At 52.7% G+C, this 24069-nt stretch overlaps 8 protein-coding genes across 8 annotated transcripts; 6 read left to right on the forward strand and 2 right to left on the reverse strand.

Annotated features, from left to right (window-relative positions):
* Window positions 1-3: 3 nt before the first annotated feature.
* On the reverse strand, window positions 4-1349 carry PC9H_011312 (uncharacterized protein; the record flags this gene model as incomplete). The annotated part of the gene is made up of 4 exons (XM_036780797.1): window positions 4-567; window positions 615-890; window positions 947-1065; window positions 1184-1349. 4 exons carry the CDS (start codon window positions 1347-1349, stop codon window positions 4-6), a joined length of 1125 nt encoding a protein of 374 aa, XP_036626652.1.
* A 2734-nt stretch (window positions 1350-4083) lies between these two features.
* Window positions 4084-10979, forward strand: APC1 (Anaphase-promoting complex subunit 1; the record flags this gene model as incomplete). Its single annotated transcript, XM_036780798.1, has 9 exons — window positions 4084-4982; window positions 5035-5127; window positions 5177-5821; window positions 5879-5993; window positions 6093-7013; window positions 7098-7595; window positions 7647-7873; window positions 7914-9169; window positions 9223-10979. The coding sequence occupies 9 exons, from the start codon at window positions 4084-4086 to the stop codon at window positions 10977-10979; spliced, it is 6411 nt and encodes a 2136-aa protein (XP_036626653.1).
* Window positions 10980-11571: 592 nt separating this feature from the next.
* PC9H_011314 (uncharacterized protein) lies at window positions 11572-12027 on the forward strand (the record flags this gene model as incomplete). Its single annotated transcript, XM_036780799.1, has 1 exon — window positions 11572-12027. One exon carries the CDS (start codon window positions 11572-11574, stop codon window positions 12025-12027), a length of 456 nt encoding a protein of 151 aa, XP_036626654.1.
* Window positions 12028-12368: 341 nt separating this feature from the next.
* Window positions 12369-13371, forward strand: PC9H_011315 (uncharacterized protein; the record flags this gene model as incomplete). Its single annotated transcript, XM_036780800.1, has 4 exons — window positions 12369-12558; window positions 12619-12977; window positions 13025-13108; window positions 13168-13371. The coding sequence occupies 4 exons, from the start codon at window positions 12369-12371 to the stop codon at window positions 13369-13371; spliced, it is 837 nt and encodes a 278-aa protein (XP_036626655.1).
* Window positions 13372-14015: 644 nt separating this feature from the next.
* On the forward strand, window positions 14016-15488 carry PC9H_011316 (uncharacterized protein; the record flags this gene model as incomplete). The annotated part of the gene is made up of 6 exons (XM_036780801.1): window positions 14016-14169; window positions 14221-14290; window positions 14349-14373; window positions 14480-14788; window positions 14853-15100; window positions 15158-15488. 6 exons carry the CDS (start codon window positions 14016-14018, stop codon window positions 15486-15488), a joined length of 1137 nt encoding a protein of 378 aa, XP_036626656.1.
* A 673-nt stretch (window positions 15489-16161) lies between these two features.
* TIF51 (Eukaryotic translation initiation factor 5A) lies at window positions 16162-16973 on the reverse strand (the record flags this gene model as incomplete). Its single annotated transcript, XM_036780802.1, has 7 exons — window positions 16162-16200; window positions 16253-16414; window positions 16465-16530; window positions 16588-16608; window positions 16666-16748; window positions 16804-16879; window positions 16935-16973. The coding sequence occupies 7 exons, from the start codon at window positions 16971-16973 to the stop codon at window positions 16162-16164; spliced, it is 486 nt and encodes a 161-aa protein (XP_036626657.1).
* Window positions 16974-17170: 197 nt separating this feature from the next.
* On the forward strand, window positions 17171-18686 carry PC9H_011318 (uncharacterized protein; the record flags this gene model as incomplete). Its single annotated transcript, XM_036780803.1, has 8 exons — window positions 17171-17236; window positions 17293-17313; window positions 17366-17377; window positions 17436-17504; window positions 17562-17569; window positions 17622-18327; window positions 18403-18528; window positions 18633-18686. 8 exons carry the CDS (start codon window positions 17171-17173, stop codon window positions 18684-18686), a joined length of 1062 nt encoding a protein of 353 aa, XP_036626658.1.
* A 1029-nt stretch (window positions 18687-19715) lies between these two features.
* Window positions 19716-22487, forward strand: PC9H_011319 (uncharacterized protein; the record flags this gene model as incomplete). Its single annotated transcript, XM_036780804.1, has 7 exons — window positions 19716-19783; window positions 19837-19885; window positions 19942-20135; window positions 20187-20637; window positions 20692-20887; window positions 20939-21586; window positions 21640-22487. 7 exons carry the CDS (start codon window positions 19716-19718, stop codon window positions 22485-22487), a joined length of 2454 nt encoding a protein of 817 aa, XP_036626659.1.
* Window positions 22488-24069: the final 1582 nt, after the last annotated feature.

The raw sequence follows: 24069 nt of genomic DNA on the forward strand, positions 1-24069 counted from the left end.
CTCTCACGCGCGCCGCCTGAACTTCTCCTTAATCTGCGATGCGATGCGCTCGTTCCAGCCGTACGTCAGCGCATTCGCGAGGCCCACAAACTGGGTCGACGCCTGCATGATCTGCGTGACCTGCGACTTGTGCCCGGTCGCCTCGACGATGCGGTGCGCGAGGCCGGGGATCCACAGCAGGATATACAGCAGCGGATACGCATTCAGCAGCAGCACGCGCTGGATCGCGCGCTGCCGCGAGTTGCCTGCGCCGTCCGTGCCGCCGGGGGTGTTGGGGCCGGCGGGCGGGAGCGTGCGCTGGTGCGCCATGATGTGCGTCATGGGCATCGACGCCTTCGAGAGCGTGGTCGTGGGCGCGGCGGGCGGCGCATCGTCGTCGATCGTGATCGTCACGCGCTTCGCCGAGTAGTCGCCGTCGTCGCCGTCGCCGTGCCCGCCCGACTGCGAGATATGCACGTCCTGCTTGAACTCGCTGAACGTGATCGGCGTCAGCGGTATGCTGCGCGTGTGCTGCTCGCCCTGCGACGTGACGACGGGGGGTTCGACACGATCGGCACCGCCAGCCTCCTGAAATGCCTCCTCAGGTAAAAATGGAGGTACGTGTACACGGCGACCTCGATGACCATGAAGAGGTAGCGCCAGCCGTGCGTGAGGACGTAGCGGAGGTAGACGGGGTCGGCGGTGAGCCAGCACCAGTTGCCCGAGACGGGGGCGTACGAGTGCTTGCCGAGGGCGAGGAAGCCGGTGAGGAGGGGGAGCGCCCAGATGGCGGCGGTGGCGGACAGGATGAGCGGCCACTCCCACTCGCCCTGGATGAGGCGCGAGGAGGAGGTGCGCGTGATGGTGTAGACGGTGACGAGCGCGATGGCGAGGATGGCGCAGTCGGTTGCCTGGGATGGGCGGGATGGGTGAGTGGGTTGGGGGGAGAGATCGATCGACGACATACCTGGACAGTGATCTGGCCGATCATGCCATTCAGCACGCACCCGGGGCCGGGCACGAGATCCCTCCTATGCATGATAATCTGTCCCCCCGACGCCGCGTTATTCACCGAGTTCGCAAAGTCTATAATACCCGAAAAACCGCAATTAGCATCGTCGTCAAATCACCGCCCAACAACAACAACCCTCTCCCCCATTCTCATCCAACCCCAAACCCCAAACCCAAAGCAAAGCACACTCACCCGCGACCGCCAGATTCAAAATGAGGACGTGCCTGAAGTGGCGCTTGAGGGGGAGCGCGAGGTAGCAGAGGAGGATGCACCCGGAGCCGAGCGCGGAGAGGAAGGAGCCCGCGAAGGTGAGGCTCGCGAGGCCCCAGCGGAAGCCGTGGATGCCGGCGGTGGACATGCGCGAGACGGTTTACGTTGAGGAGGGTGTAGGAGGGGGAGGGGTAAGGAGAGGGAGAGTGAAGGAGGGGAGGGAAGGGTGTAGGGGGAGATGGAGTGGAGGTTGCGTACGTCCGAAGGTGTAGGGGCCGGAGGACGGACGTATCGACGGAGGGTATCGAGGAAGAAGGGGCGGCTTATTCGAAGCATCCCAACAATCGCCCGTCCTCTTTTATATGTACACCCTCCATACCCTTCAAGTTACTCTGGAGAGCCCCTTTGCGCCCCTACATACCCCCGTATCCAAATGCCAAAACGCCCAAAACGCTCGAGCTGTCCAAAGCTCGAAATTCAGGATTTCAGGGAGGTTCAGGACCGCAAAAGCGGGGGCTAATCACAAACCACAAAACCGCTACTTGAAAAATCGAAAAATCGACAATCTCTGCGGCGGGGGCTATGCCCTCTTGTCAGTCACTGTGTTTGAACTTTGGTGCATTGCGCAATCCGTCATTGTTCCTCGATTCATTCGTGAACATTCGTGGACATGTAACTCTTGAATACATGAATACATGAATCGTAATCTGTCGAATCTGTTGCCGAACGTCAGTTGTCCATCAATACTTCAGAATCTGTTCAATACGCGACGGATCACTGAACGTCACTCACCACCCACTAATCGCCAACGACCCTCAACGTCCGCGTCAACCCCGTCGGTGTCCATCGCGATGTACAGGCTCGAGCTCGAGACTTGCGAGCTTGAGTGTCTCCTTTCCTCTACTCTCACCTCTCCTCGCCCTCGCCCTCCGCCCACCCCCCTCGCTCCCCCTCAGTAGGGTCAGCTACCGAGTGCAAGGGGCAGGCACGGCACGCTGCACCTGACACGCAACAACGCTGACAGCGTTCATGTTGCTCAGGTAGGTGGTGGTGGCGTTCGCGAACCTTGTAATCTTGTAACCTGAGGATCTAGGGTCGAGGGTCGAGGAGTATTACGGGGGGAGGGAGAACTCGTGACGCTCATTGGCTTCCTAGACCCGACCGTCTCCTTCCTATCCTATTGATCAAGTCGAGGGTCGAGGATCTTTTCCGAGTTGGGATGGTTCCGAGTTGGGGTAACGCCAACGATTGATGATTGATGATTGAGGGTCGAGGGAAGTCAATGGGTATTGAGTATCGATGAGGGGACATGTTAGTGACGAAGGGGGCGGCGCATATGCCCTGTGGCTGCTACGCATCAATAGTCAATAAAGTTAATAGAGTAGAGTAGTGCATATGCATATGATTACAACGGACATGGGCGATATATATTAGGTGTATTATCGATGATGTTCGGTGTATATAGAATATTGGACGATATGCGAATGACATACCAAGCGTGATGGAAGTTGGAACTGGAGGTGGCGCGTTGACGAGTGATCCTGGAAGGTGCGTGACGAGTGGTGAAAAGAGGGGGAGGAGGCGAGCGACAAGAGAGGATCAGACCAGACCAGAGTCACCAGACCAGAGTCACCAGACCAGACGCGATGAGACAAGCCCAACGTTGTACCCGAGTTCGAAAAGGCAAAGTTTCAAGGCGACATCATTGTCTCCCTCCAAGCCACAAGACACGAAAACGCGCAAACCGAAAAAGAAACGAAAAAAGTTCACAAGCCGAAAACGTTCAACGCAAAACTTGAGCCGGGAACGAAAAAACGAAAAACGGGGGTTTTCTGCGAGGTGCAGCACAGCCTCTGGATTTTGAGAGGCGGAGGGGTAGATGGGCGAAACACGAAACGATACTTGTGCATCAAACGCCGGTGGCAAACGTGCGTATAGGTATAGACAATGTATAGGAGCGTTTTTAAAGGGTACGAAGTCGGGAGTATGGGTAGGGAGTATAGGTGGATGGCAGGTAAGTGGATGTAAGAGGATAAGGACGAGGGTACTGAATTCGCTGAGGGAGGGATGTGGAGGATGTCTATTATGGGTTACGCTACGTACATTGGCCAACGATCGGCAAGGACCAGCGAGGAGATGTTCACGTACAGTCCAAACTGCAATGCTTCCGTATACGAGGCACTATGGTACCAGGCACCCGAGGCGTCTTAGCCCTGCACATCACAAGGAATATCGATTGAGGGACTCGCCACTCACTCGTGGCTCGAGTTCCGGAACAAGAAGCAACAAGAGCGATGATGCGATGAAGCATGTGCACGAGGAATGGCAGGGATGGGCGGATGAGGACAAGCGGATGGGGGTGGCGTTCGGTAGGCAGTCCCCTAGTCAACGTAACGTCCTGCCAACGTCGCGTTTGATGGAACCGTCAAACGTACTCACTGTGTTCCGATATTCACATTCATGTGCATGGGCATCATATCATATCGAGGCCATTGACATTGGTGTTGATACCGTCTTCGATGTCGACTTCATTGGTCTCTCTGTTCTCGCTCGCCGATGCTCGTAGTCTGCCCACTCTTCAGGTAATCAAACTCGCGTTTCCTGTGCTCAAGCTACACTCTCGTCCCACATCGCATATCGCACTTTCCATCTTCCAGCCTTGGGCTTTGAGCTGCGCTGGGTTTTGGATTTCGGTGGTTTTGCATGGAGCAACGCGAATGTCACATTACGCATTCTAAATTACAAGTTCCAGGATGATAGAATACAACAGGGGGTAAGTACTAAGATAATTGGCTTGGATCCAACAAGGTCACGCAAGTCACATCCATTACAGGGGCTCTGTCACGCCCTTTCTCCTCCGATCCGAGTCGTCAAGACACTTTATGTCAGACGTGATTGTCCCCGTACAACCATGCATCCCCCTTCCGCAATTTCCCCACATACCCGAAGAACGCACGCCCCTTCTTGATGCCATCTACAAGGCCCTGCGTGGCAATGGCGCAGACCCCGTTGACCAGGTCCATCGCACGCGCTTCGCAGCACACCACCCCACCGGCAGCGCGTTCATTGGCGAGGAGTTGGAGGTCGTGTGGGACAGCAGAAAGGTCCTCCTACGCACCGGCGGCATCATCCGCAAGCAATGGGACTTTTACGCAGTCGAGAAGGAGAACATACAGTGCGTAAGTATCGGGTGGCTTGATCGCAGCGGGGATATCACCAAACACGGCTCCCGCGATCCAGAAGTCGTCGAAACCCATGACAAGCGACCTACCTTTGGCCCGTTCGCCAGACATTCGGCCACGGCTGAGCGACCTGAACACATCCAGCATGCCGCCACCAAGGACCTCCGCATACGCGCCATCTATGTCTTCCTGCGCTTCACAGCACATATCATCCCCATCTCCAGCGCAGCCTGGAACGCCGAGGCCCACAAACACCTCCCACCCAACGTCTGGGACTCGCTCTCGGACTCGTACTCGTTCGCGCTGCCCTTTGTGGCACGCGCCGCATGGCCTCTGTATCCACACGGGGTGCTGGTGCAGCGCGTACTCGAGGACAGCGAAATAGAGGATGCCAAGAGCTCGGGGGAAGAGGTGCTGCCCACGCTCTTCACCGTGACCAAGGCTTTCACGGAGCTGGGCAGCGTAGGGGTCACGCAGGGCATCGTGGACTCACCTGCGGGCGTCAGATTAGTGGATGAGGAAGAAGTGCGGCGAGGGCCTCTCAAAGCAGTGCCGCCCACGGAAAAGATCGTATGGGTGTCATGTAATTCGCGGGATAGGTACGCTGCTTTGTTTCGCTCATGGATCGCGACGATTGATCGCGTTCCCCAGCAACACGACACCATTGGAGTTCATCATCAGCTTGGATGAAAACAAGAAAGTCCTGACAGTGTGGAGATACGCCTATGTGCCTCAGCCCGAGAGGTATATACAAGTACGCTACAATCGCAGCGCCGTGTCTGACAGTGACTAGCACCAACAGCAGCAAACCCCCACCACCAGCGAGCACAAATGCACATACGACAAGGAGAAAGCGGCATTCCGCATTGGGGCACGCTCGCATCCCGTCCAGCGGCGTCCCCAGCGACATGGTAGAGCGGGCGGATCCGCTGGGCGACGATGCCGTTAATCCCGTGCACGACTCTGGCAGCAATCCAAACGCTGCGGTCAACCCGCTGCCCCAGGTCCCAGCAGCAGGCAAAACGAAGGCGGACCACATCGCGCTGGGCGCGATACCGAAGATGAAGCCCGCGCTGACTGGCGCGCTGACGATGGAGGGCTTGATGCATGGGATGGGTGTGGAGGCCCCATCTCCGCAGACGGGGAAGGAGGGAAAGAAGAAGTGGCTGGAGCAACAGGCTGAATGGGCGGCGAAGAGGGAGAAGAGCAAGGCTGCTGCGACGGCCAAGACCGCGCGACGGGAGTCTGGGTCCAAGTACGATTTGAGCGTCACGATGGACCGAATGGCACTTGGTGGACGCGGCGGGGACACGGGGGATGACGGCGCTGGGGACGACGGAGACACAGAGTGGTCAGGCGAGGCCGACGAAGAAGTGGGGAAATTGAGGACGAACTACTGGCTGCAGAAGGTACAATCGCATGAGATCGAGGAGGACGAGTGAGTCTCTGTGTGATTTGTTTGTAGGGGGTTACTGATCTCGTTCCCTGGCCCCAGTGCTAAACAATGGAGGGGTATTAGCGTGGCGGTTTATGATAAACGAACCTCGGGAGCTGGTAAACGCAGCTCCGAGCGCTGTAGGCTGGCCATCTGCCTGCCCGCGCAGAACATCGTCTTGATTCATAAATTGACGCTGTTTCCAGAACAAGATGTCAATACCAGCGACAGTGCCATTCCTACCGACGAAAAGAACGCGTCGGAAACAACGAAGGACCGTCGCTGGATCGTCGATCCCGAGGTCACGAAGGTTACTGGCGTGTCCATTGCAGCGATCAGAGCTACGCGGGAGTCGATTATGGACCTGTTAGTGGTGGATACCGGGGGCAAGCTCGCGCTTTATTCCCACTCGGATTCCCAGGTATTTTCCATGGTGCTGCGCCATCGAGATGGTAATGGGCGAGACTACATCACAGGCGCGAAGAGGATCAAGGATGTCGTCCACTCGACTGCTCTGTTGGACATCGCCGACGTTACCTGCGAAAGCGGCATAGGGGAGGTCAGGGCCTGTTTCGATTTTGTCCCGAAGGACGAGTTGACAGCGAGCTGCCTGAGACTGCTGTCGATGGTGCTTCCGGATCCCGCCGTCGCCAATTTGCACCGCCGATTCTTCTCCAAGTGGCTGCTCTCCGGATGGATGCGCCCCGCTCTGGATGCCCCCCCTGTCATGGCACGGCTCGGAGCCGACGAGTTTGAGAGTTTGGCGAGTTCGCTGTATGACGTCCTGAGGGTGACGGGTGTGGACACGGGGACGATAAACGCAGAGGCCAGTGGCGATACCAACAACTGGGATCGTATGTCGTTGTCGCCATCGTACGAGCGGTTCGCGGAGGATCCTGTTATGAAGTACCTCAAGAAACCGCAACAGCTAGAGGATTCAGCAAAGCGGGCCGGCGCGCAAACCCCGAGACTCAAGGACAATGCCCCAGCCACCGCGTGTGCACTTGTGACCCCCGCCTTATATGGTCTGCATCTTCTCGCCATGGATATGCGCTTGTCAGTGAAATCGTACGGTGATGTGTTGCGACTATGCCCCGTGATATGCACACTGGCGTCGATCGTGCGGCCGGAGTGGGTCGACTTTTGGGCGACGCTGTGCCCGACGGTCGTGCAGGTCGGGGAACGTGACGTCAATGTCGATGGTGAGGACCAACGTGATAGAACAAAAACAACCACTGATGCATAAGTGACGGCATTTTTCTTCCGTTCAGATGAGAAGTACTTCGATAATCGGATTCCCGCTTGGCCCCCTGATGGGAGTGCCATTTTATTCGGCAAACTCACGGACTCATCATGGGTCGCCCCCCTCCATGATATCGAAGCTGTCGCACGCGAGGTACTGGGCGGTACCCCATCGTATGCGTATGGTGCCATCAACCCGCTAGTGCATCTCCCTCACCTGTATCAAGTGTACCGGAATCTGGGCGACAAGTCGAAGCCCTCGGCGCAAAGACGGGCGGCAGACGCTATCAGCTACTTAGTAGACCGCGGGATCATCAAAGACGGCGGGGAGGGGGACGGAGAGTGGTTCCGTTGGCTACCATTGGGGATCATGGCTCCCATACAGGAGGCTGCCAGAATGTGCCAAGTCGCGCCTCTTACGAACTGGTCGGCTGCTGCGTATTCGTTTATCGGTCGGAACGATTTAGCGGCTAGGGCAGTTAACGCACCCGATCCATTAGTCAACGACGGGTATGGATCCGTGAAAGACTTCGTGGTATGCCCAGCTTTGTTCTCTTTGTTTCGTGGTCCGACCTGTGTCCTTTAGAACCCCTCGAAGCCGAGGAAGACCATTACTGAGTTTGCGCTCCACGCCAGGTCCATGGTCGGCGGCGAGATTGACACCATCTCCGGCGTCGAGCTGGGTCTCGAAGATTTTACCAGCATTCGTTTCGGGCAAGATCGCAGGTTGGACGAAGTTGCACGCATCCTTTGTTCCTCGGTTATTCCGAATGTGCGGTACTTGGAACGTCCCGAGCTTAAGCAAGTCGCCTTGTTGCTGCTGTGTGTCGTATTGCTAACATGCTTCTTTCAGCGAACATGATCAAACAAGGGAACAGCAAAATGTTGTGCTTCGTGTAGCTGAGAGAACATTGGCGCTTCCATATGGGCGCGCGATGTTTACTTTTGGTTCCGTCTCAAGGGTTACGCGAGAAGCATACTCGATCCCTAAGCTGGAGTACGCCATTCGACTCCAACCCCTGAACATAACGGTAGCTCCCGAACCCAACAAGATATCCGCCGATTCCACGAGTTGGGGCGAATTCCATAACGGGGTAGCGGCGGCTTTGAGGATTTCCTCGTCTTCCCGCAGAATCGAAAGTTCGTGGATCGCTTTCAATAAACCCTCTGACCTGAGTCCTGAGCACGCCGGGTTCCTCCTTGGGCTGGGGCTAACTGGTCACCTGAAGGGGATGCTCACCTGGCACACATTCTCGTATCTTACCCCCAAGCACGACCTTACTTCAATCGGTGTGTTGCTCGGCCTCGCAGCCGCCAACGTCGGGACCGGAAACCATCATGTCATGAAGCTACTTGCAGTCCACACACCGGCTTTGCTTCCCCTTCCGAGCGTGGATCTCAACGTGTCTTTGATGACTCAAGCAGCAGGTCTCGCGGGCGTTGGGCTGCTCTGTATGGGCACAAAAAATCGGAGAATGGCAGAGGTTTGTTTGGGTCAAATTAGTCGGAGAGATCTGGTACAACCCGACCTGAACAACGAGCACCGGGAAGCGTATACACATGCATCCGCTATTGCATTCGGTATGATTATGTTAGGTAAAGGATCCAATGTACCAGCGGACGCCGCCATCCTCAACCGCCTGGGCGTCCTTGTTCATGGAGAACACACTGGTATGGGACGCGGCGAGGCTTTCGATATTAATCTCACATCCCCTGCGGCAACTATCGCTCTCGGCCTCATGTACCTCCGCACCAACCGTCACGACGTGGCTGAGATGCTGAATATTCCCGATACCGTGCTCGAGTTGAATCGCATCCAACCAAGTTTTGTGTTTTTGCGTACACTGTCCAGGGCGTTGATTATGTGGGACCATATAACCCCTACCAGCGAATGGTTTTCGGCCCAACTTCCCCGGCCGATTGCGGCTGCCGTTGAGTTACGCTTCCAGGGAAAACCCATTGACGACGCTCTGGAATTGGCGTATTACAACCTGTCTGCAGCCTGTTGTTTCGCCCTCGGCCTCAAGTACGCAGGCACCGCAAGGCAAGAAGCATATATCAAGATTATCAGCCACTTCGACCTGTTCACCCAACTTGTACGTCTGAACGGTGAGCGCCCTTCATTTGGTACGATGTTCTTTGTCTCAGTGCCCTTTTGCCAGGCAACGCATTTGATCAAAAGATCAAGCGATCCGCAATCAGGGACGGGCTAAATATGATCTGCATATCGTTGAGCATGGTTATGGCTGGCACTGGGGAGATCACTTGCCTACGGCGGCTCCGCTATGCATACGGCATCCACCAGCAGGCGCCAAAGTATGGTGTCCACATTGCGACACACATGTCGCTGGGTCTTCTCTTCTTGGGTGGCGGAAGGTTCACCCTAGGAACATCGGATGCTGCCATCGCGTGTATGATTGCCGCTTTCTTCCCTCGGACCCATCAAGTGTCTAACGACAACAAGAGTTACCTACAAGCTCTGCGCCACTTGTGGGTACTTGCAGTTGAGCCGAGATGCCTTGTAGCCCGTGATATCGATACGTCCGAGGTCGTCTATCTCCCCGTTAAAATAACCATGAAGGATGGCAAGGAAGAGTCTACGACCCAGCTAATCTCCCCCACCCTAATACCGGACTTGGACCACCTCTCCGCGATTCGGGTAGACACTCCCAGATACTGGCCGTTTTATCTTGACGTCGAAAAAATTCCGAAACACAGAGAGAGTCTTTTGAACTGCCAGACGCTTTACGTCAAACGAAGGACTGCCTTCCTCAGCTACACGGAAGACCCCAGGGGCAGTAGGAGTCTGTTTGTTCGGTCTGGGTCGTCTTCGGGTGATGCCTTCCTATTGGACTTCCCACAGCTGACCCAAGCGAAACGACACCCTGCCAACGATCTATCGGAATTCATCACGTCTTTCTCGAACGACGTTCGATTCCTCGCCTTCGCAGACCACTTTTCGAGATCCCTCATCGATGTGCAAGCTGAAGGGGCGGATGATTTGACCGAACGAGAACGGTTATTCCAAATGTACTGTCATGCCAGTCTGCTCGACTGCATCCTGCAAGACAAGCCCTCTGTCCTGCAGGCCCACTTAACTCTTTGGTCGTTCCGAAACATGAAGCCTACTTCCAAGTTCTTCCATTTGAGGCTCGCAGATTTACGGTTCTGCGCAGACTTTTACGACAAGTTGTACACAAGACGCTTCGGCGGGGGCCTCAGCCCGTCAGGAAAGGCAAGCAACCCACTGCTTCAAAAGCACAAGCCACCCTTGATCAGGGATAGTACAGTTGGTGGTGTAATGTTGGCCTTGGACAATTCGTTGAAGCGTGTGCGGGAGATGGACGGTTTCAAATCTGCACTGCGAAGTTATGCAAATGGGCTTCGCTTCGACGGCAGCATGATGCTAGAGTCGATATCGCCTGTTGGACCAGGGGAAGAGCCGACCAAAGTCGCCCAATACCTATCGTGGTACTTGTTAAGGCATTGCGTTCCGGCTTCCGCCGTTCTGTTTGTGTTGAAGGACCTCGCGCAGAGCGCGCATGCTCTGTGTATGGACAAGGCCAGGAATGATCCTGCCTCGCTGTGGTCTACGCATGGCGCATCTACGAATACGCCTGGTCCATTTATGGCTGGAGCAGTGTTAGGCGCAAGTCTGGCCGCTCAACCAGTGGACACCGTTTCCTTGAATGATACTGGGCCAGGTGGAGAGCGAATGGCGGTGGATGGCGAACGGGAGGCAGAAGGTACTAAGCCGACAGGACTCGACATAGCCACCAATGGGCTAGACGAGGGGGCTTTGGACTTGGCCATCAAGACAGTGTTGCATTCGACTGGGACGAAGATGGCCATAGCCTACGGATCTGGTTGGTCGGCAGAAAGCTTGGAAGACGTAGTTGCCGCTTGGCAGGCTGTTTAAAGCAACGCGCGCATGCCAACTCTTAGAATAATTCATAGCAAAGGACTTGTAGTATAGATCACGCATTTCTGGGTGCATTAAAAGTCACTAACTTCTGGACAGCGCGTAGAGTCGAACTAACAGCGCCGGCCGTGGTTAAGATGAATGATGCATTCTAAAATTCCTAACCGCATCAGTGACAGTTCAGTGCTCAGACTCTAGAAGCACCTCTAAGCTAAGTATGTTCAAGGATCAAAATATCCCAGCACTTGGTATGTTCCCCAGCTAGGTTATTGTCTAGATTGCTGTCTTCTCCAGGTAGTTGGTCCTCCCTTTCGGAAAAAAATACGAACTAAGTGGTAGATAATCACCATGTCAGGGTGATAGATATCGCCGAGGTCCATTCTCTTTGTCGCCTCATCTGTATAAAGGGATATGTGGTTTGCCTACGGTAACCAGCAAGCTGCTGCAGGCGATATTGTGTAAGTGTCTTCAGTTCGCAGTAGAATCATCGCCTCATTGAAGCATTACCCCAAACAGCTTCCCAAATACCGTCCGTGCTATCTCCCCTAGCTGTGAAGGGCATGACTGATCCATTCGTACAGACCTCAACATGCGCGCTGCATTTGTCGTCCTCGCACTGTCTTTCTTCGCAGTTGCCCGTCCCTTTGTCGGCGACATCGATGTCCGATCAGTGGATGAGGCTAGCCTTCAGTCAACCCCAGAGACATTGCGTAAAATTGTGGGTGCGCTCAAGGACACAGTGAAGACCCAAGGCAAGGCCTTGCTCTCCGATCTGGCTGGAAAAGCCTGCGACCATGTCCAAGCCAAATTGGCAACTAGAGAAGTCGATAGTAGTGACCTAGAAAACACTATCGATGCGGTCGCGGACAAGATGTACGAGGAATGGATTGCCGAGCATGATGCGACTACGCTCGAGGACAGCGGTATGTTCTTGAAGAACTTGGCCACTGCTCTCGGAGGTGCAGTACAAAAAACAATCAAGGGCGCCGCTTCCGACTTGGTAGGCCAGGGATGTGAGGAAGTTCAGGCGAAGCTTAACGCTTAGGCCTAGCGGTACTACTGGGCGGTGGTACTCTATGTTATCAGTATGAATAGTCCTGCCTGTATAGTGGTTGTTGAGTAAATCGTCGTGGCTAGTTTGTGCATAACGATGTACTTCTTTGGTAGCTGTGATCCTTGCCCTCCGGCTGGCGAGTCTCCAGCAAATTGTGATCCGAGTCGAGTACGTATGCCAGGTGCTCTACCTTTGGACAGTATTGTCTGGAATCTTGTACCGCTAGTTTATTCCTATCAAATCTTTAGAAACGTAGAATACCCCTGTCATCACCCCTGAGGATTTGCCCCAAGCGCCCGTTAATTCCGCGCCGAACTTGAAGCTGAACGACGATGAGCACAGTCACACTAAAGCCTGTTGCTGGCTTCTGCGTCAAAACAACTGTTGCGAACACTCAAAGCAAAGTCTTCGTCAATGTCGCCTACGACAAGAATATTCCTCCGCCCACCACCGCCTCTACCGACTATACTGAATGGACCATTCCCGTCCTCGTCTCCGATCCCCGCAAAGATGTCGATAAAGGTTCGGGAAACCCATCATCCGTATTCACAGTGGAGGTACTAATGTACAGAATAAGTATAGCTGGATCTTCTTGTCTAGTCTTCGACTGCATCTACAATCCCAGTATAAAGTCGAACATCACCCAGCTCGACTCCGACTTCCGTCTCTTCATCATCGAGCTTTCTTTCCAACGCATAGAAGCACAGTCAGGGAATACTGTTCTACTCACGCGCACCCACATCAAATCACCCAACATCAAGTCCAAAGGAAAGCTCGAGGAACGGACAGTAACTCTGCCAGATCCCAAACCGAGGCTGAAACCGGCACACAAACCTATCATTGAGACTATAGGTGATACTAACGCGGAAAAGTCGAGCTTGAATTCGAAACCAAAGTCGATCCTAAAGAGTCCTGCCAGTGGGGATCCGAGCTCAGTCATTGTGCGTCGCGCCTGCTAGACTGTTGAGTGTATGCTCATATCGACTAGAACCGACCATCATGGTCGTGGGCGAAGGAGCCAATAATCGGAGACGAGTACACAATCGCTCTGACTATCCTCGTTCCGTCCCTTGTAAGCCATGTCGTTCGTGACTAGCAATATCAGTGCATAGTTGATGTCTATCACCGCAGACACATTCCCTGCACGCAACCGCATCCCTCGACATTGAACCCCGTCGCATCATATTCTCCGTCCCTTCCATTTACTTCCTCGACCTCAATATAGCTCTCGATGACGCTGAATTCGTTGCACTCAAGCGTCTTCGAGCCTTCGACGTCGACAATGCACGCGCAGAATGGAGTGTGCGTAAACATACTTTGACTATCTACTGTTAACCGCTCTATGGCTTGAGACGTGTACACACTGCTGCTCTCTCTTATATCAAAGGACTTTTGTAAATAGATCTCAACCAGTGGTGACCGTTCTTCGGAGTCTTTTGTGCCTGCACTCCCCTCCTGGTTGAATCTCGAGCCCCTCGATATCGGTGTCGAGATGGCCGTCTGCTACGACCTTTTCCATTACTCCGTCAGGCTGTCTACGATGTGTATTACGAGATGGATTGGGCCTGGAGTTCAAGTTCCACTGTTGAACCAGTGCTCCCATGTTACCGTCATCTCAGTGGTGTGTGCGGGGATATAGTCAGTGCGCTAAAAACGGAATACAGCTCGTCTCCGTCTTCGTCTCAGGTCAAAGTTACAAAGAAAGGTGACTAAATGTCTGGACATGAAGTATTTGCATGACAAAACGTCTCCGCTCTCGGATGCTTCGCGTCTTGCAGGATCTGCTCACACTACTGCTGACAAGCTAGATCTTGAGTGAGCTTCAGACGATTGCGGCGGGTCGGTCCTTGGAGCGTGGGACTTTCACGATATGGCGGTATTGATCATCTAATCACGCCGTCCTATATAAACCCCTGCCTCCTCTTTCACCCGCAATCTCCACTACCACTACCATCCCCAACCACCCATCCCTTGTGACTATGGTGAGTCTACTAATATCCATGTACTATAACGTACCTCAACCCGTATGCAGGTCAACGTTGGCATCAACGGGTAGGCATCTCGTCGCGTATTCAACTCAACCTAACTCGAAATACATCCGGGCGGGCATATATATAGCTTCGGTGAGTCCTGGTTCGCTTTTCATAAAAGCCCGCCCACTCAATAAGATGTATTCCTGATCAGGTCGTATCGGCCGCATTGTCTTCCGTAACGCGCTCGAAGTCGGAGGCGTCGATGTCGTTGCAATCAATGAGTGAATGGATTTGACATCATGTCGCTCGGATGACCTTCTCACATCGCTTGTCATGCAGCCCCTTCATTGATCTCGATTACATGGTTCGTTTATTTCCAAGGCCCACCGATCCTAGAAGTGCTGACTTGAATTTGATCCGACGCTTTCGCTTACTTGCGATTGTCTTTCTTTCGATCGGTCCATGCTTAGGTCTATATGTTCAAGTACGACTCCGTCCACGGACGCTTCAAGGGCTCCATCGAGGCCAAGGATGGAAAGCTGATCGTTGAGGGAAAGCCGATCCATATCTTCGCTGAGAAGGACCCGGCCAACATCCCTTGGGGATCCGTCGGCGCTGACTACGTCGTCGAATCGACTGGTGTCTTCACTACCATAGACAAGGCTTCAGCTCACTTGAAGGGCGGCGCTAAGAAGGTTGTCATCTCTGCCCCCTCCGTTGACGCACCAATGTTCGTCTGCGGTGTTAACCTTGAGTCGTACGACCCCAAGTACAAAGTTGTAAGTAACCGTATGATTTGGCGTATGTATCCCACTGAATGATGCGTGCTTGCCCTTTATCCAGATCTCAAATGCGTCTTGCACAACCAACTGTCTCGCTCCCCTGGCCAAGGTCATCCATGACAAATTCGGTATCGTCGAGGGCTTAATGAGCACCATCCACGCTACCACCGCCACCCAAAAGACCGTCGATGGTCCATCGCATAAGGACTGGCGTGGAGGTCGTAGTGTGAACAACAACATTATTCCGTCCTCCACCGGTGCCGCTAAGGCTGTCGGCAAGGTCATCCCTTCGTTGAACGGAAAGCTCACGTACGTTTCCCGTGTATATTCCCATACTCCGTCAATATTAATCGGGTCTTAACTTAGTGGTTTGTCCTTCCGTATCCCCACTCTCGACGTCTCTGTCGTTGATCTCGTCGTCCGTCTCGAGAAGCCCGCTGATTACAAGGAGATCGTCGCCGCTATCAAGGAAGCCTCCGAGACGACACACAAAGGCATCCTCGGCTTCACCAGCGACTCCGTCGTCTCTACTGACTTCATCGGAAGCACCGATTCTTCCATTTTTGATTCCACCGCCGGGATTCAGCTGAACCCCAACTTCGTGAAGCTGATCGCCTGGTACGACAACGAATACGGATACTCCCGCCGCGTTGTTGATCTGCTGAAATATGTTGCGGAGAAGGACGGTGCGCAGTAGATGTTGTCTCACTATCGTTCTGTGGTGAATCTTGATGTGTTTTCGTAGGTTCTGTTGAAAGAAAATCTGCGTTGTAGTTGTCGGCGAGAACACATTTGTACGTAGATACTGTAGTTAGAATAGAATTCAGACGACTTCTCATGCTAAGTGCAAATTGGCACCGTTTTGAAGACAGTATCCACCGCCCGTACACATGTAGCTTCGATTCGTCTTTTCCAACAACACTCCCCCTCTCCTTTATTGGCGGGGCCAGATAGACGTCCATGGCCAGTACAAGAGATCCTGTGTAAGACCACCGTTTAGCCTTGAGGAGGATGGTCTGAATTTCCTGACCGACTACATAGGACTTCTCGAGTCTTAGGTGCATGGTTAGTAGAGACTCGGAGACCTTGACACATATAAGCTACATACATATTTACTTTTTATATTCGCGCAAGTTGGATGTTACATGAGGATGAACAACGAACTACAACATAGGCATGTACATACAACAAGACGTCGAGATACACCTATGCACGTCGAATGTTACAGGCTTAATGATAGGGACGGCGTAGTCGGTGAATGGGCGGAAAGCATGACACCAAAGAAAGCGGGGAAAAACAGAGAGCTGTAGAGAGTTTGATAATCGATTATAATCGCGAAAATGTGATTGGGTAGAAACGACGGACCCAAATCAACTGGAGCCCTTGGGCGCTTCTTTGACAGAGATGGCCTGATGAAGAGGTGGCGTTAGCGGGAACTCGGGTGCAGTGGCAGAAACACACCTGCTCTTCACCCATGGCGCTGACGATGGTGACAAGGAGATCCTTGCCTTCGTCAAAATCGGCCTGAATCTGCTTTCCAAGATCGCCTTCAGGGACCTTGACGTCGTCTTTGGCGGCACCGTCAGCGGTCATGAGGTTGAGGAAACCATCGTCAATGTTGACCTGTGAAGATTGTCCGTAACACGATCGAGGGGTGGAAGACGACGACGTACAAGTTGAAATTCGTTACGGTGAACATTAGGTACGTCCATGTTGTGGGTAGAAGGACAGATATCTTCCTGTTGATACGATTAGATTTTTTGGAGCACACGCTTACGATGGATGATCGGACTGACCAACTTCTTCCCGGTGAAGATCTAGAGGTAAAATGTTATTGCGCACGATCGGAATGGATCGAACGGATAACAACGCACATCAATGGCGACTAGATGAACCTTTGCGTGACCGTGCTTTCCGGTCTTGGAGGTGGACATATCGACGATCTTGCAAGGGCGTCCTACGTATCGCGTCAGATATAGAGTAGATAGTTGATGGCGCAATTGCCAACATACCCTTGATAACGACGTGTCCGTTTTTGCGGAGAGCAGAACATTGCATAGGGAAGGTCAAGGACGCTCCCGCCGAAGCCTGTGAAGCGCGATTTAGTTGATAACGTTCATCGTTGAGGGGCAAGGGGGCTTGCCTGCTGGAAATCATGTTGGTGCTGCTCATCGTCGGACATCGTGAAGGAAAGAGATTCAAGGAAAGTCTATAGCGGTGGTGGTGGGAGGTCTAGAAATTTTTCAGCACGATGGTTAAGAGGATCAACTGTGCCCAATTTGAATCTCCGACTAATCGCAGTTGTATCTCCGCTCACTTCTGGCGCTTGATTGCGCCTGCGCGTCTCATCTTGCATACAACCTTTCTCTCACTGCGACCATGCATCCGTTCACCGGGACTTCGGTTTGCCCCAAATGTCTGAAAGCCGTATATGCTGCTGAGCAGGTCAGTGTCTGAGACTTGGCTAGCGAGCCCGATTCAACTAACTCGGCCTCAAACAGGTAATGGGCCCAGGACGAATGGTGAGTGTCCATGCCTTTGGTCATCTTACTGAATACCGAGTGGATTTTGTAGTTGTACCATAAAGTGCGTTCTGCGGTATCCAAGCGTTCCGTAAGATGCTAACGGGATCACGCGGGAGTAGCCATGTCTGGCCTGCACGATGTGTAATAAGAGGTTAGATTCCCTCACCCTGCTGGAACATAATCATAAAGTAAGTCTCAACGTCGCTTCCCAGCCGAGCTGGTCCTCATATGTCTTACACTCACAGCCATACTGGTGCGTCTACCGATGTATCTCCTCGATAGTTGTATTGATTTACTTCTATCAGTAAACTTTGCCATGTGAAGCATTTTGGAACGAAGGACCTTCGTCAGGCGAACCTACCTTACATGCCGGCGGACTCGTCACAGCCACCACCACTTCCCCCATCGCCAATGAAGAGCCTACATGCACAACCCTCAAGCGGCGCAAGCTTAGCAAACCCTTCCGACTCTCCAATCGTTCAAGTAGATGGATCCCCCACATCCCAAACACTGTCCCTTGAGCAAGAGCAAGCGGCAGAAGAAGACGAGGAACGAGATACTGTTCCACCCGTTTTACCGTCGCGTTCTACCGCCAATCTGTCTAGAACACCGGCCATCGCTAGCAGCACCGTCAGTGCGACGGCTCAGGCGCCCATACGTACTATGACCACAGGTGGCTTCCCCACTCCGCATCGTTTCAAGCATCGTTTCTCCTCGAGCTTAGACTCCTCCGCCAACAATCGTTTCAATGCAGCTACCATGGGCCGCTCACATACCGCAACGGGGGTTCCAATGAGCGACGATGCTAGTCAGAGCGTGCGCCCGTTGGTGCAGACTGCTACAGGTGGAGTCGCGTATCCGTTAGTCCCAACGGCTACTGGAACGAGATACGGCATAGCTCTCGGGGGGAGTGTAGGTGTCAATACGACCGGGTCGCCGAATAAGAGGTGGAGCATGGGAACCAATCCAACTTGTCCGAAATGTAGTAAAATGGTATATTTCGCCGAGCAGGTGCGCTCATATATCGACTTGTGGCTCATTTTTCGCGGCATATCCCAATATAACCTGTCTTTGCTCCGTGTTTAGGTTAAAGCGATAGGCAAGACATATCATAAAGGCTGTCTACGATGCACGCAATGCAACACGTCTTTGGATTCGACTCGTCTCACAGAGAACGACGGAGAACCATTTTGTAGGCAGTGTTATGGCAAGGTGAGTTTTACTTTGTCCTGTTTATTTCATCGCTGGAATTCGGGCGCCTTTCCGAGTCTTTGCTCAAGGCTGCTCCTTGATCGTGACTGATGTTATCTTGCTAGATACATGGCCCACGAGGAGGCGGATATGCCCTCCTCGGCAAAGCAGGCGGTTGACTCAATTTATGGACGATTCACACTATTCATCGTTCCTTGCAGTGAATTAAATGATTCGCCTCTCGTTTGTCCATGGACCCTCATTTACTCAGCACTATACCTACACCTTTGCTATCGAGCCAGCCCCATTATTATAGTACTTCTCCCTGTTGTATTTATGCGGACTCTATCATACTGCGTTGTAACTTAAGATGCATAATGCGACTATGCTCTTCATTCGCATCGTTTGAGAACGATCTTGAAGTTGAACGTTGAACGTTGAACAATGAATTGATGAAGGTTGAAGCTTTCAAGATTGGCGCGCCGCGTGCACCGATCACATGATGTGAGTGTGATATACCGCAACGAGTATGCTAAAGCCACTGAGACGCAGTGTGGGTTGGGTGCTGGTTTGGCTTCGGTTGGTTGGAAGGGGCCGATTTCGCCACCGACGCGTATGCGACGAGGCGGGGGCTTGCTGCCGCGAGTTGGGAGCGCTGTGAGCTGAGGTGAGCAGAGTGGGCTGGATCCAAGGCGCCTTTCCACATTCGAAATCCTCGAGGAGAGGTTAGCCTCCAAGCTGTGAAAGAGCTGTTTGAATTCTGATTTAAATGTATCAAAACCTTTATCCTGAGTCGGCGCGGGCACACTGGACCGAAACCATGCTGTCGATTTCGTGTAGTGTGTTCTTGAGTGCTTTAAAACCTCAGCAACTGCGTCACCGTCATCAGTCCAGCTGAGTGTGCTCCTGGCACCGTCTACCATATCCCCAAGCAGCTCTACGCAGGTTCTGCGCCATTCCGCGTACGGCATATCTCGAGTCCCCCCGCCGCGACGAATTGCCGTAAATGTGGCGCGATGAGGACTAGAGGGCGGTATGACATTGTTGGATTCAGTCCTGGCACGCTTTCGCGTTGGGGTCGTGTCGGCGCGGTCGGACATGGGGCATCGAGGTTTGGCACTAACTTTGGTGGGAGTAAGAAGAGGCCGCCTGCTCACATGATTGACCAGCAACACTCTTCTGAGTCCTCATAACGTTACACTCTTACCATGACCCTCAGTACTCCAAGCAAGCATAAACTCGCCAGAAACGATAAGGCTGGCAATCAACTCACAAGGTATGCTCCCACTTTTGCAAATCCACCTGTTCTCATAGTTGCGCGCGCCACAGGCTGAAAGACCTCGCCACCACCTTGCTTGAGGAAACAAGTGTTGCCCAAGTGTGCGACTTCGACGATTTCTTACGCGCCTTGTCTTCCGCTGTCTGCGCGACGAGTTTTCCCTTGAAACTCTTCAAGACGAGATCGAGAAACTAGAACGCAGCGACCTCGACGAAGGCCAAACGTCTGACCGTCTTCACCTCCTGCAGAAGGAAAGGCATGACGCGCTGCAAGATTACCTTGAGCAGTGCCTCACGGCAGTATTGCCTCTGGCAAATGATGAGAGTATAAGAAAGTTACTCTCCGAATAGTGAGTTGGTTGTGCTCGTAACTATAGCAAAATCTGACTTCATTGGTCTAGCCTAACGTCTTTCTCTGGCGTAGGAACAGATGGATATGCTCCGTACGTCAGCTTATGCAACAAGGCCCTGTCGTTGCTCAAAAAAGTACATCTCCCACTTCGTTCGCCGACAGCCACAGACCTGCAATACCGTCGCCTCGATCCTAGCGCCTTCAAGTCCCACACGGAGACCGACAATGCTCACAGAAAGCCTGATGTAGGAAAGGCCGGCGAATATGTAGTGAAAGCGCTGGGCTCTGCCCTGGACAAAGCCCCCGACAAGGGTGCCGAACCCAAATTCGACTCATTCTTCGGCTTGGAAGAGTTCAAGGCCATCGGAAGTCCCAGCGAGCAGGCTTGCGTCGCTATCAAAGAAGCATTCGCTACGACATCTAGGCGTGTGCACGTTAGACAGCAGGACAACGAGATAGACGAGGTGCAACCGTCTCCGGTCAGTGGTTCTTCTCCCAGCGTGAGTGCAGTGCCCCCCTCTACGCCACCGGCCACCGGCTCTCGATCTTCGAAGCGCAAACTCGAAGCAACGAATAACCTGACTAGCGGCAAGAAGTTGTGTCTCGGCTTCGACAAAGAGGGGACGGAGTTGCGCAAAGAAAGTTCGAACTCGAAGAATTTCGACGGCCGAGTGCAGTGTGCTGCCTACGCGCTAGAGATGTTATCTCAGAACCCGGGTATCCAGCACACAATCAATCTGCTTCACATCGGTGAGTTACAGCACGTTCACGTCTTCTTGCGAGTTTCCCATAGTCTTGTAGACGATTGTCTCTTCATCTGGTACTTTGACCGCGAAGGCATTGTGCGGTCCAATGGCATTAGCTTCATCGCCGACTTCCCCCGTGCGCTCGTTCTCATTGCTCTGTTCCAACGATTTACGCCTGAGGACTGGGGTCGAAACGAGACCTTCAATTGCCCTCCGAACACGGCGTCGTTCAACGTGTCGCTCGATGATCCACTTCTCAGAGACACATACAACCCCCGTAACTTCCAGGGGCTCGAAATCAAGTGTTCAGACGAGGACTATTTGTCGCCACGGCCTCGATGTTTGGGTGGACGTGCCACCAGAGTGCTTCCGTGCGAACCGAAGTTGAAAGATGGCGCTCGCCTGATGGAGTCCCTCATAGTCAAGATCTCGCATCCAGAAGCGCGTCGCACCCACGAAGGCAAAACCATGAGAGGCATACGAAATATCGCGAACAAGTACGACGCATCGATGACCGATCATCTGCCCGAACTGCTCTACTACGCCGACGTCCATGGCACGGATACTGGGCGCATTCGAAGCTTGATTAGGCAACCCGGCAACGGTTATCGGATTATGCGAATCTTGGCTATGAAGAGGTTGGAGAAGATCAGCTCATTGGATGCTCCCTCTTTCATTCGCGCTTGGCTCGACGCCGTAACGTGTATGTCGACCTCATCGAATCAAGAATACTGACTAACGGTTTCCGTTTTACAGGCCACGCGTTCCTTTGGAAGCACGGTGTCGAACATGGGGATCCGAGTCTCTATAACATCATGTGTCACCCCGAAACCCACCGCGGGGTGTTGACGGACTTTGATCTGTCGATTTTACAGTGGGAGGACCGTGTCCCTGGCTGCGATCGCATGGGTACTGTTCCATTCATGGCCTTCGAACTCCTGAAAGAGGGTTACTGGAGTGGAGATATCATCCGTTATTATCATCACGAACTGGAAGCGTTTATCTGGTGTCTTCCATTCATGTGCCTCGGTGGTTTTGTAGCGGACTCGAAGTGTCACAGGGTCATCGCAGATTGGGTGAAGGCAAGCCCTGAAGAGTGTCGAGGCATGAAAACCAACTTTTCAGTGGACGCGCTTCATTATTCCAGCTACGTCCCTCCCAGCTTTGCAGCATGCTACCAGCTTGCTATACAGCTCTGCTATACCGCTAACGATGCATACACCAAGTTTTCCCGTATCGGCGAAGACGACGAAGATAGCGACGATGACAATGAAGAACACGAACCTTCTCCCGCTACCCGGTCTCTTGGACTGTGGACAGAGTTTTTAGGGACCCTCAAGAAGAAGAAGTGGCAGAAACCGAAATCAACTTCCGCACAGATGTTGGACGCTGCCGACATTGCATCGCTCATTAAACGGCTTGAGAGCCATCAACCCTACTTTGATGGCCTAGATGCCGACAGGAGATCCGAGCTCCAGGAATTGTTCATTGCCGACTCTGAGCCCCCAGCACTCCGACTCCAGGCCCCAAAACTGAAAGACCGCATGAAGGGCCGTCAAGACCCTTCGACCGAGCTCGACTCCTACCCTCTCTTCTTCGGTTGATTGATCACCGCTTTGCAGGCAAGGCTATGTATGGCAAGGTGTGTCTTACTTTCAAGCAGCCTTCATTTTCATTGCTTTTTCCGACTCTCTAATCAAGGTTGCTCCCATATTGTTACTGATCTTATTCTGGCTTTGCTAGATATTTGGCCCACGAGGAGGCGGATGACTGGTGGACATTTCAGACGCTTTATTGTAGCCTTCTAATCACCTCATTGTAATTTTGGACACTCCTTTCTTCTCATATTGAAACCGGAATTAAAATCCTTTTTTCTTGATTTGCATGGGCTACTATAGACTTCGTGTGACAACGAGCGGTGAAAGGCACGGCACGAGTTGAGAGGCGAGTTACGTCTGGCCAGGTGCGTCGTAACCGTGTATTCGTACACCATGGTCGCGCATTTTCGACTCTTCATTCAAGGGTGCTCCTATATCATTACTGATGTTTTTATTGCTTTGCTAGATACATGGACCACGAGATGGCTACACACTCCTCGGCAAAGCAGGGGGTTGATATGGACATTTTAGCGGCCTTACCGTTCACTCTCCTTCTAATATCATTGTTTTACTCTGGACTCTCGTTTCCCCATCGCCTGAATGTATACTCACCTTGCTCTTGTTGCCGAGCCACATACTTTAGTACTTTCTGTTGTATTTGTGCGGACTCTATCTTAACTGGAGTGTGCAATCTAGAATGCGTAATGTGACTTGCTTCGTTAACATACTACCTTTCGTCACATCCATTTGTCCAGGTGACGTGTTGTAGGCGCATCCAGGAGGCCCCTTAGGGGGTACTAGGGGCGCATGCACGTGTGTTCCCAGCTATGGGCTCGGGCTGCGTATACACATGGCTACTCGGACTTCTCGGATTATGGACTAAGTACATATTTGAGCATTCGAGCACACTGTACTTATTATGACCGGACTCATTGCTGTTTTGTGAACGTTGTCACACTCAGTGGGTTTTCACTGAAATGTTTTGGATGTAGTCGGATCAGTCTAGATAGATTGGACAGTCACCCAAGTTGCTGCAGGCTGAGGTGTTATTGAAAGAACATTCACTGGGATTATACAAGGTAGTAGAAAGGGGAATAGGGGATGGATAGGGATAGGGATAGAAAAAGAGTGTAGGCTAGAAGTCAATAATGGCTTCACGAGGATGAGGAACAAGGATAGAATACTATACAGTACTAAAGATGAGTTGAAATGAAGTATGACAATAAGACTATGAAGAGGAAATATTCTTTCCCTAGGATATGTTGTATGACTCCTGTAAGGGCAACCTCAAGATGGCCGCACAGCGCAAGCCTAGCAGAGGGAGAATCCAAAGAGATGAATAAGACTAACTACAATACATGAGAGAGCTGCTCACCTAGCAGAGGGAGAATCCAAAGAGAACAGGATAAGGATTCTCCATGCTATGAAGCGAAGTATATACTGTAGTAGCATGGGAGGAATGAAGGGTAACTGTACAGTACACCAGCCACAGGTCCGAATGGATATCACAAGGTACAAGGAAACATGTGATAATGAAGTGGAAGGGGAATGTATAGGAGTCATGCCAGCGACCTGGGGAAGTAAGGGT

This window comes from Pleurotus ostreatus (assembly GCF_014466165.1).
Source record: "Pleurotus ostreatus strain PC9 chromosome Unknown scaffold_9, whole genome shotgun sequence".
In the NCBI taxonomy this organism is placed as follows: Eukaryota; Fungi; Basidiomycota; class Agaricomycetes; order Agaricales; family Pleurotaceae; genus Pleurotus; species Pleurotus ostreatus.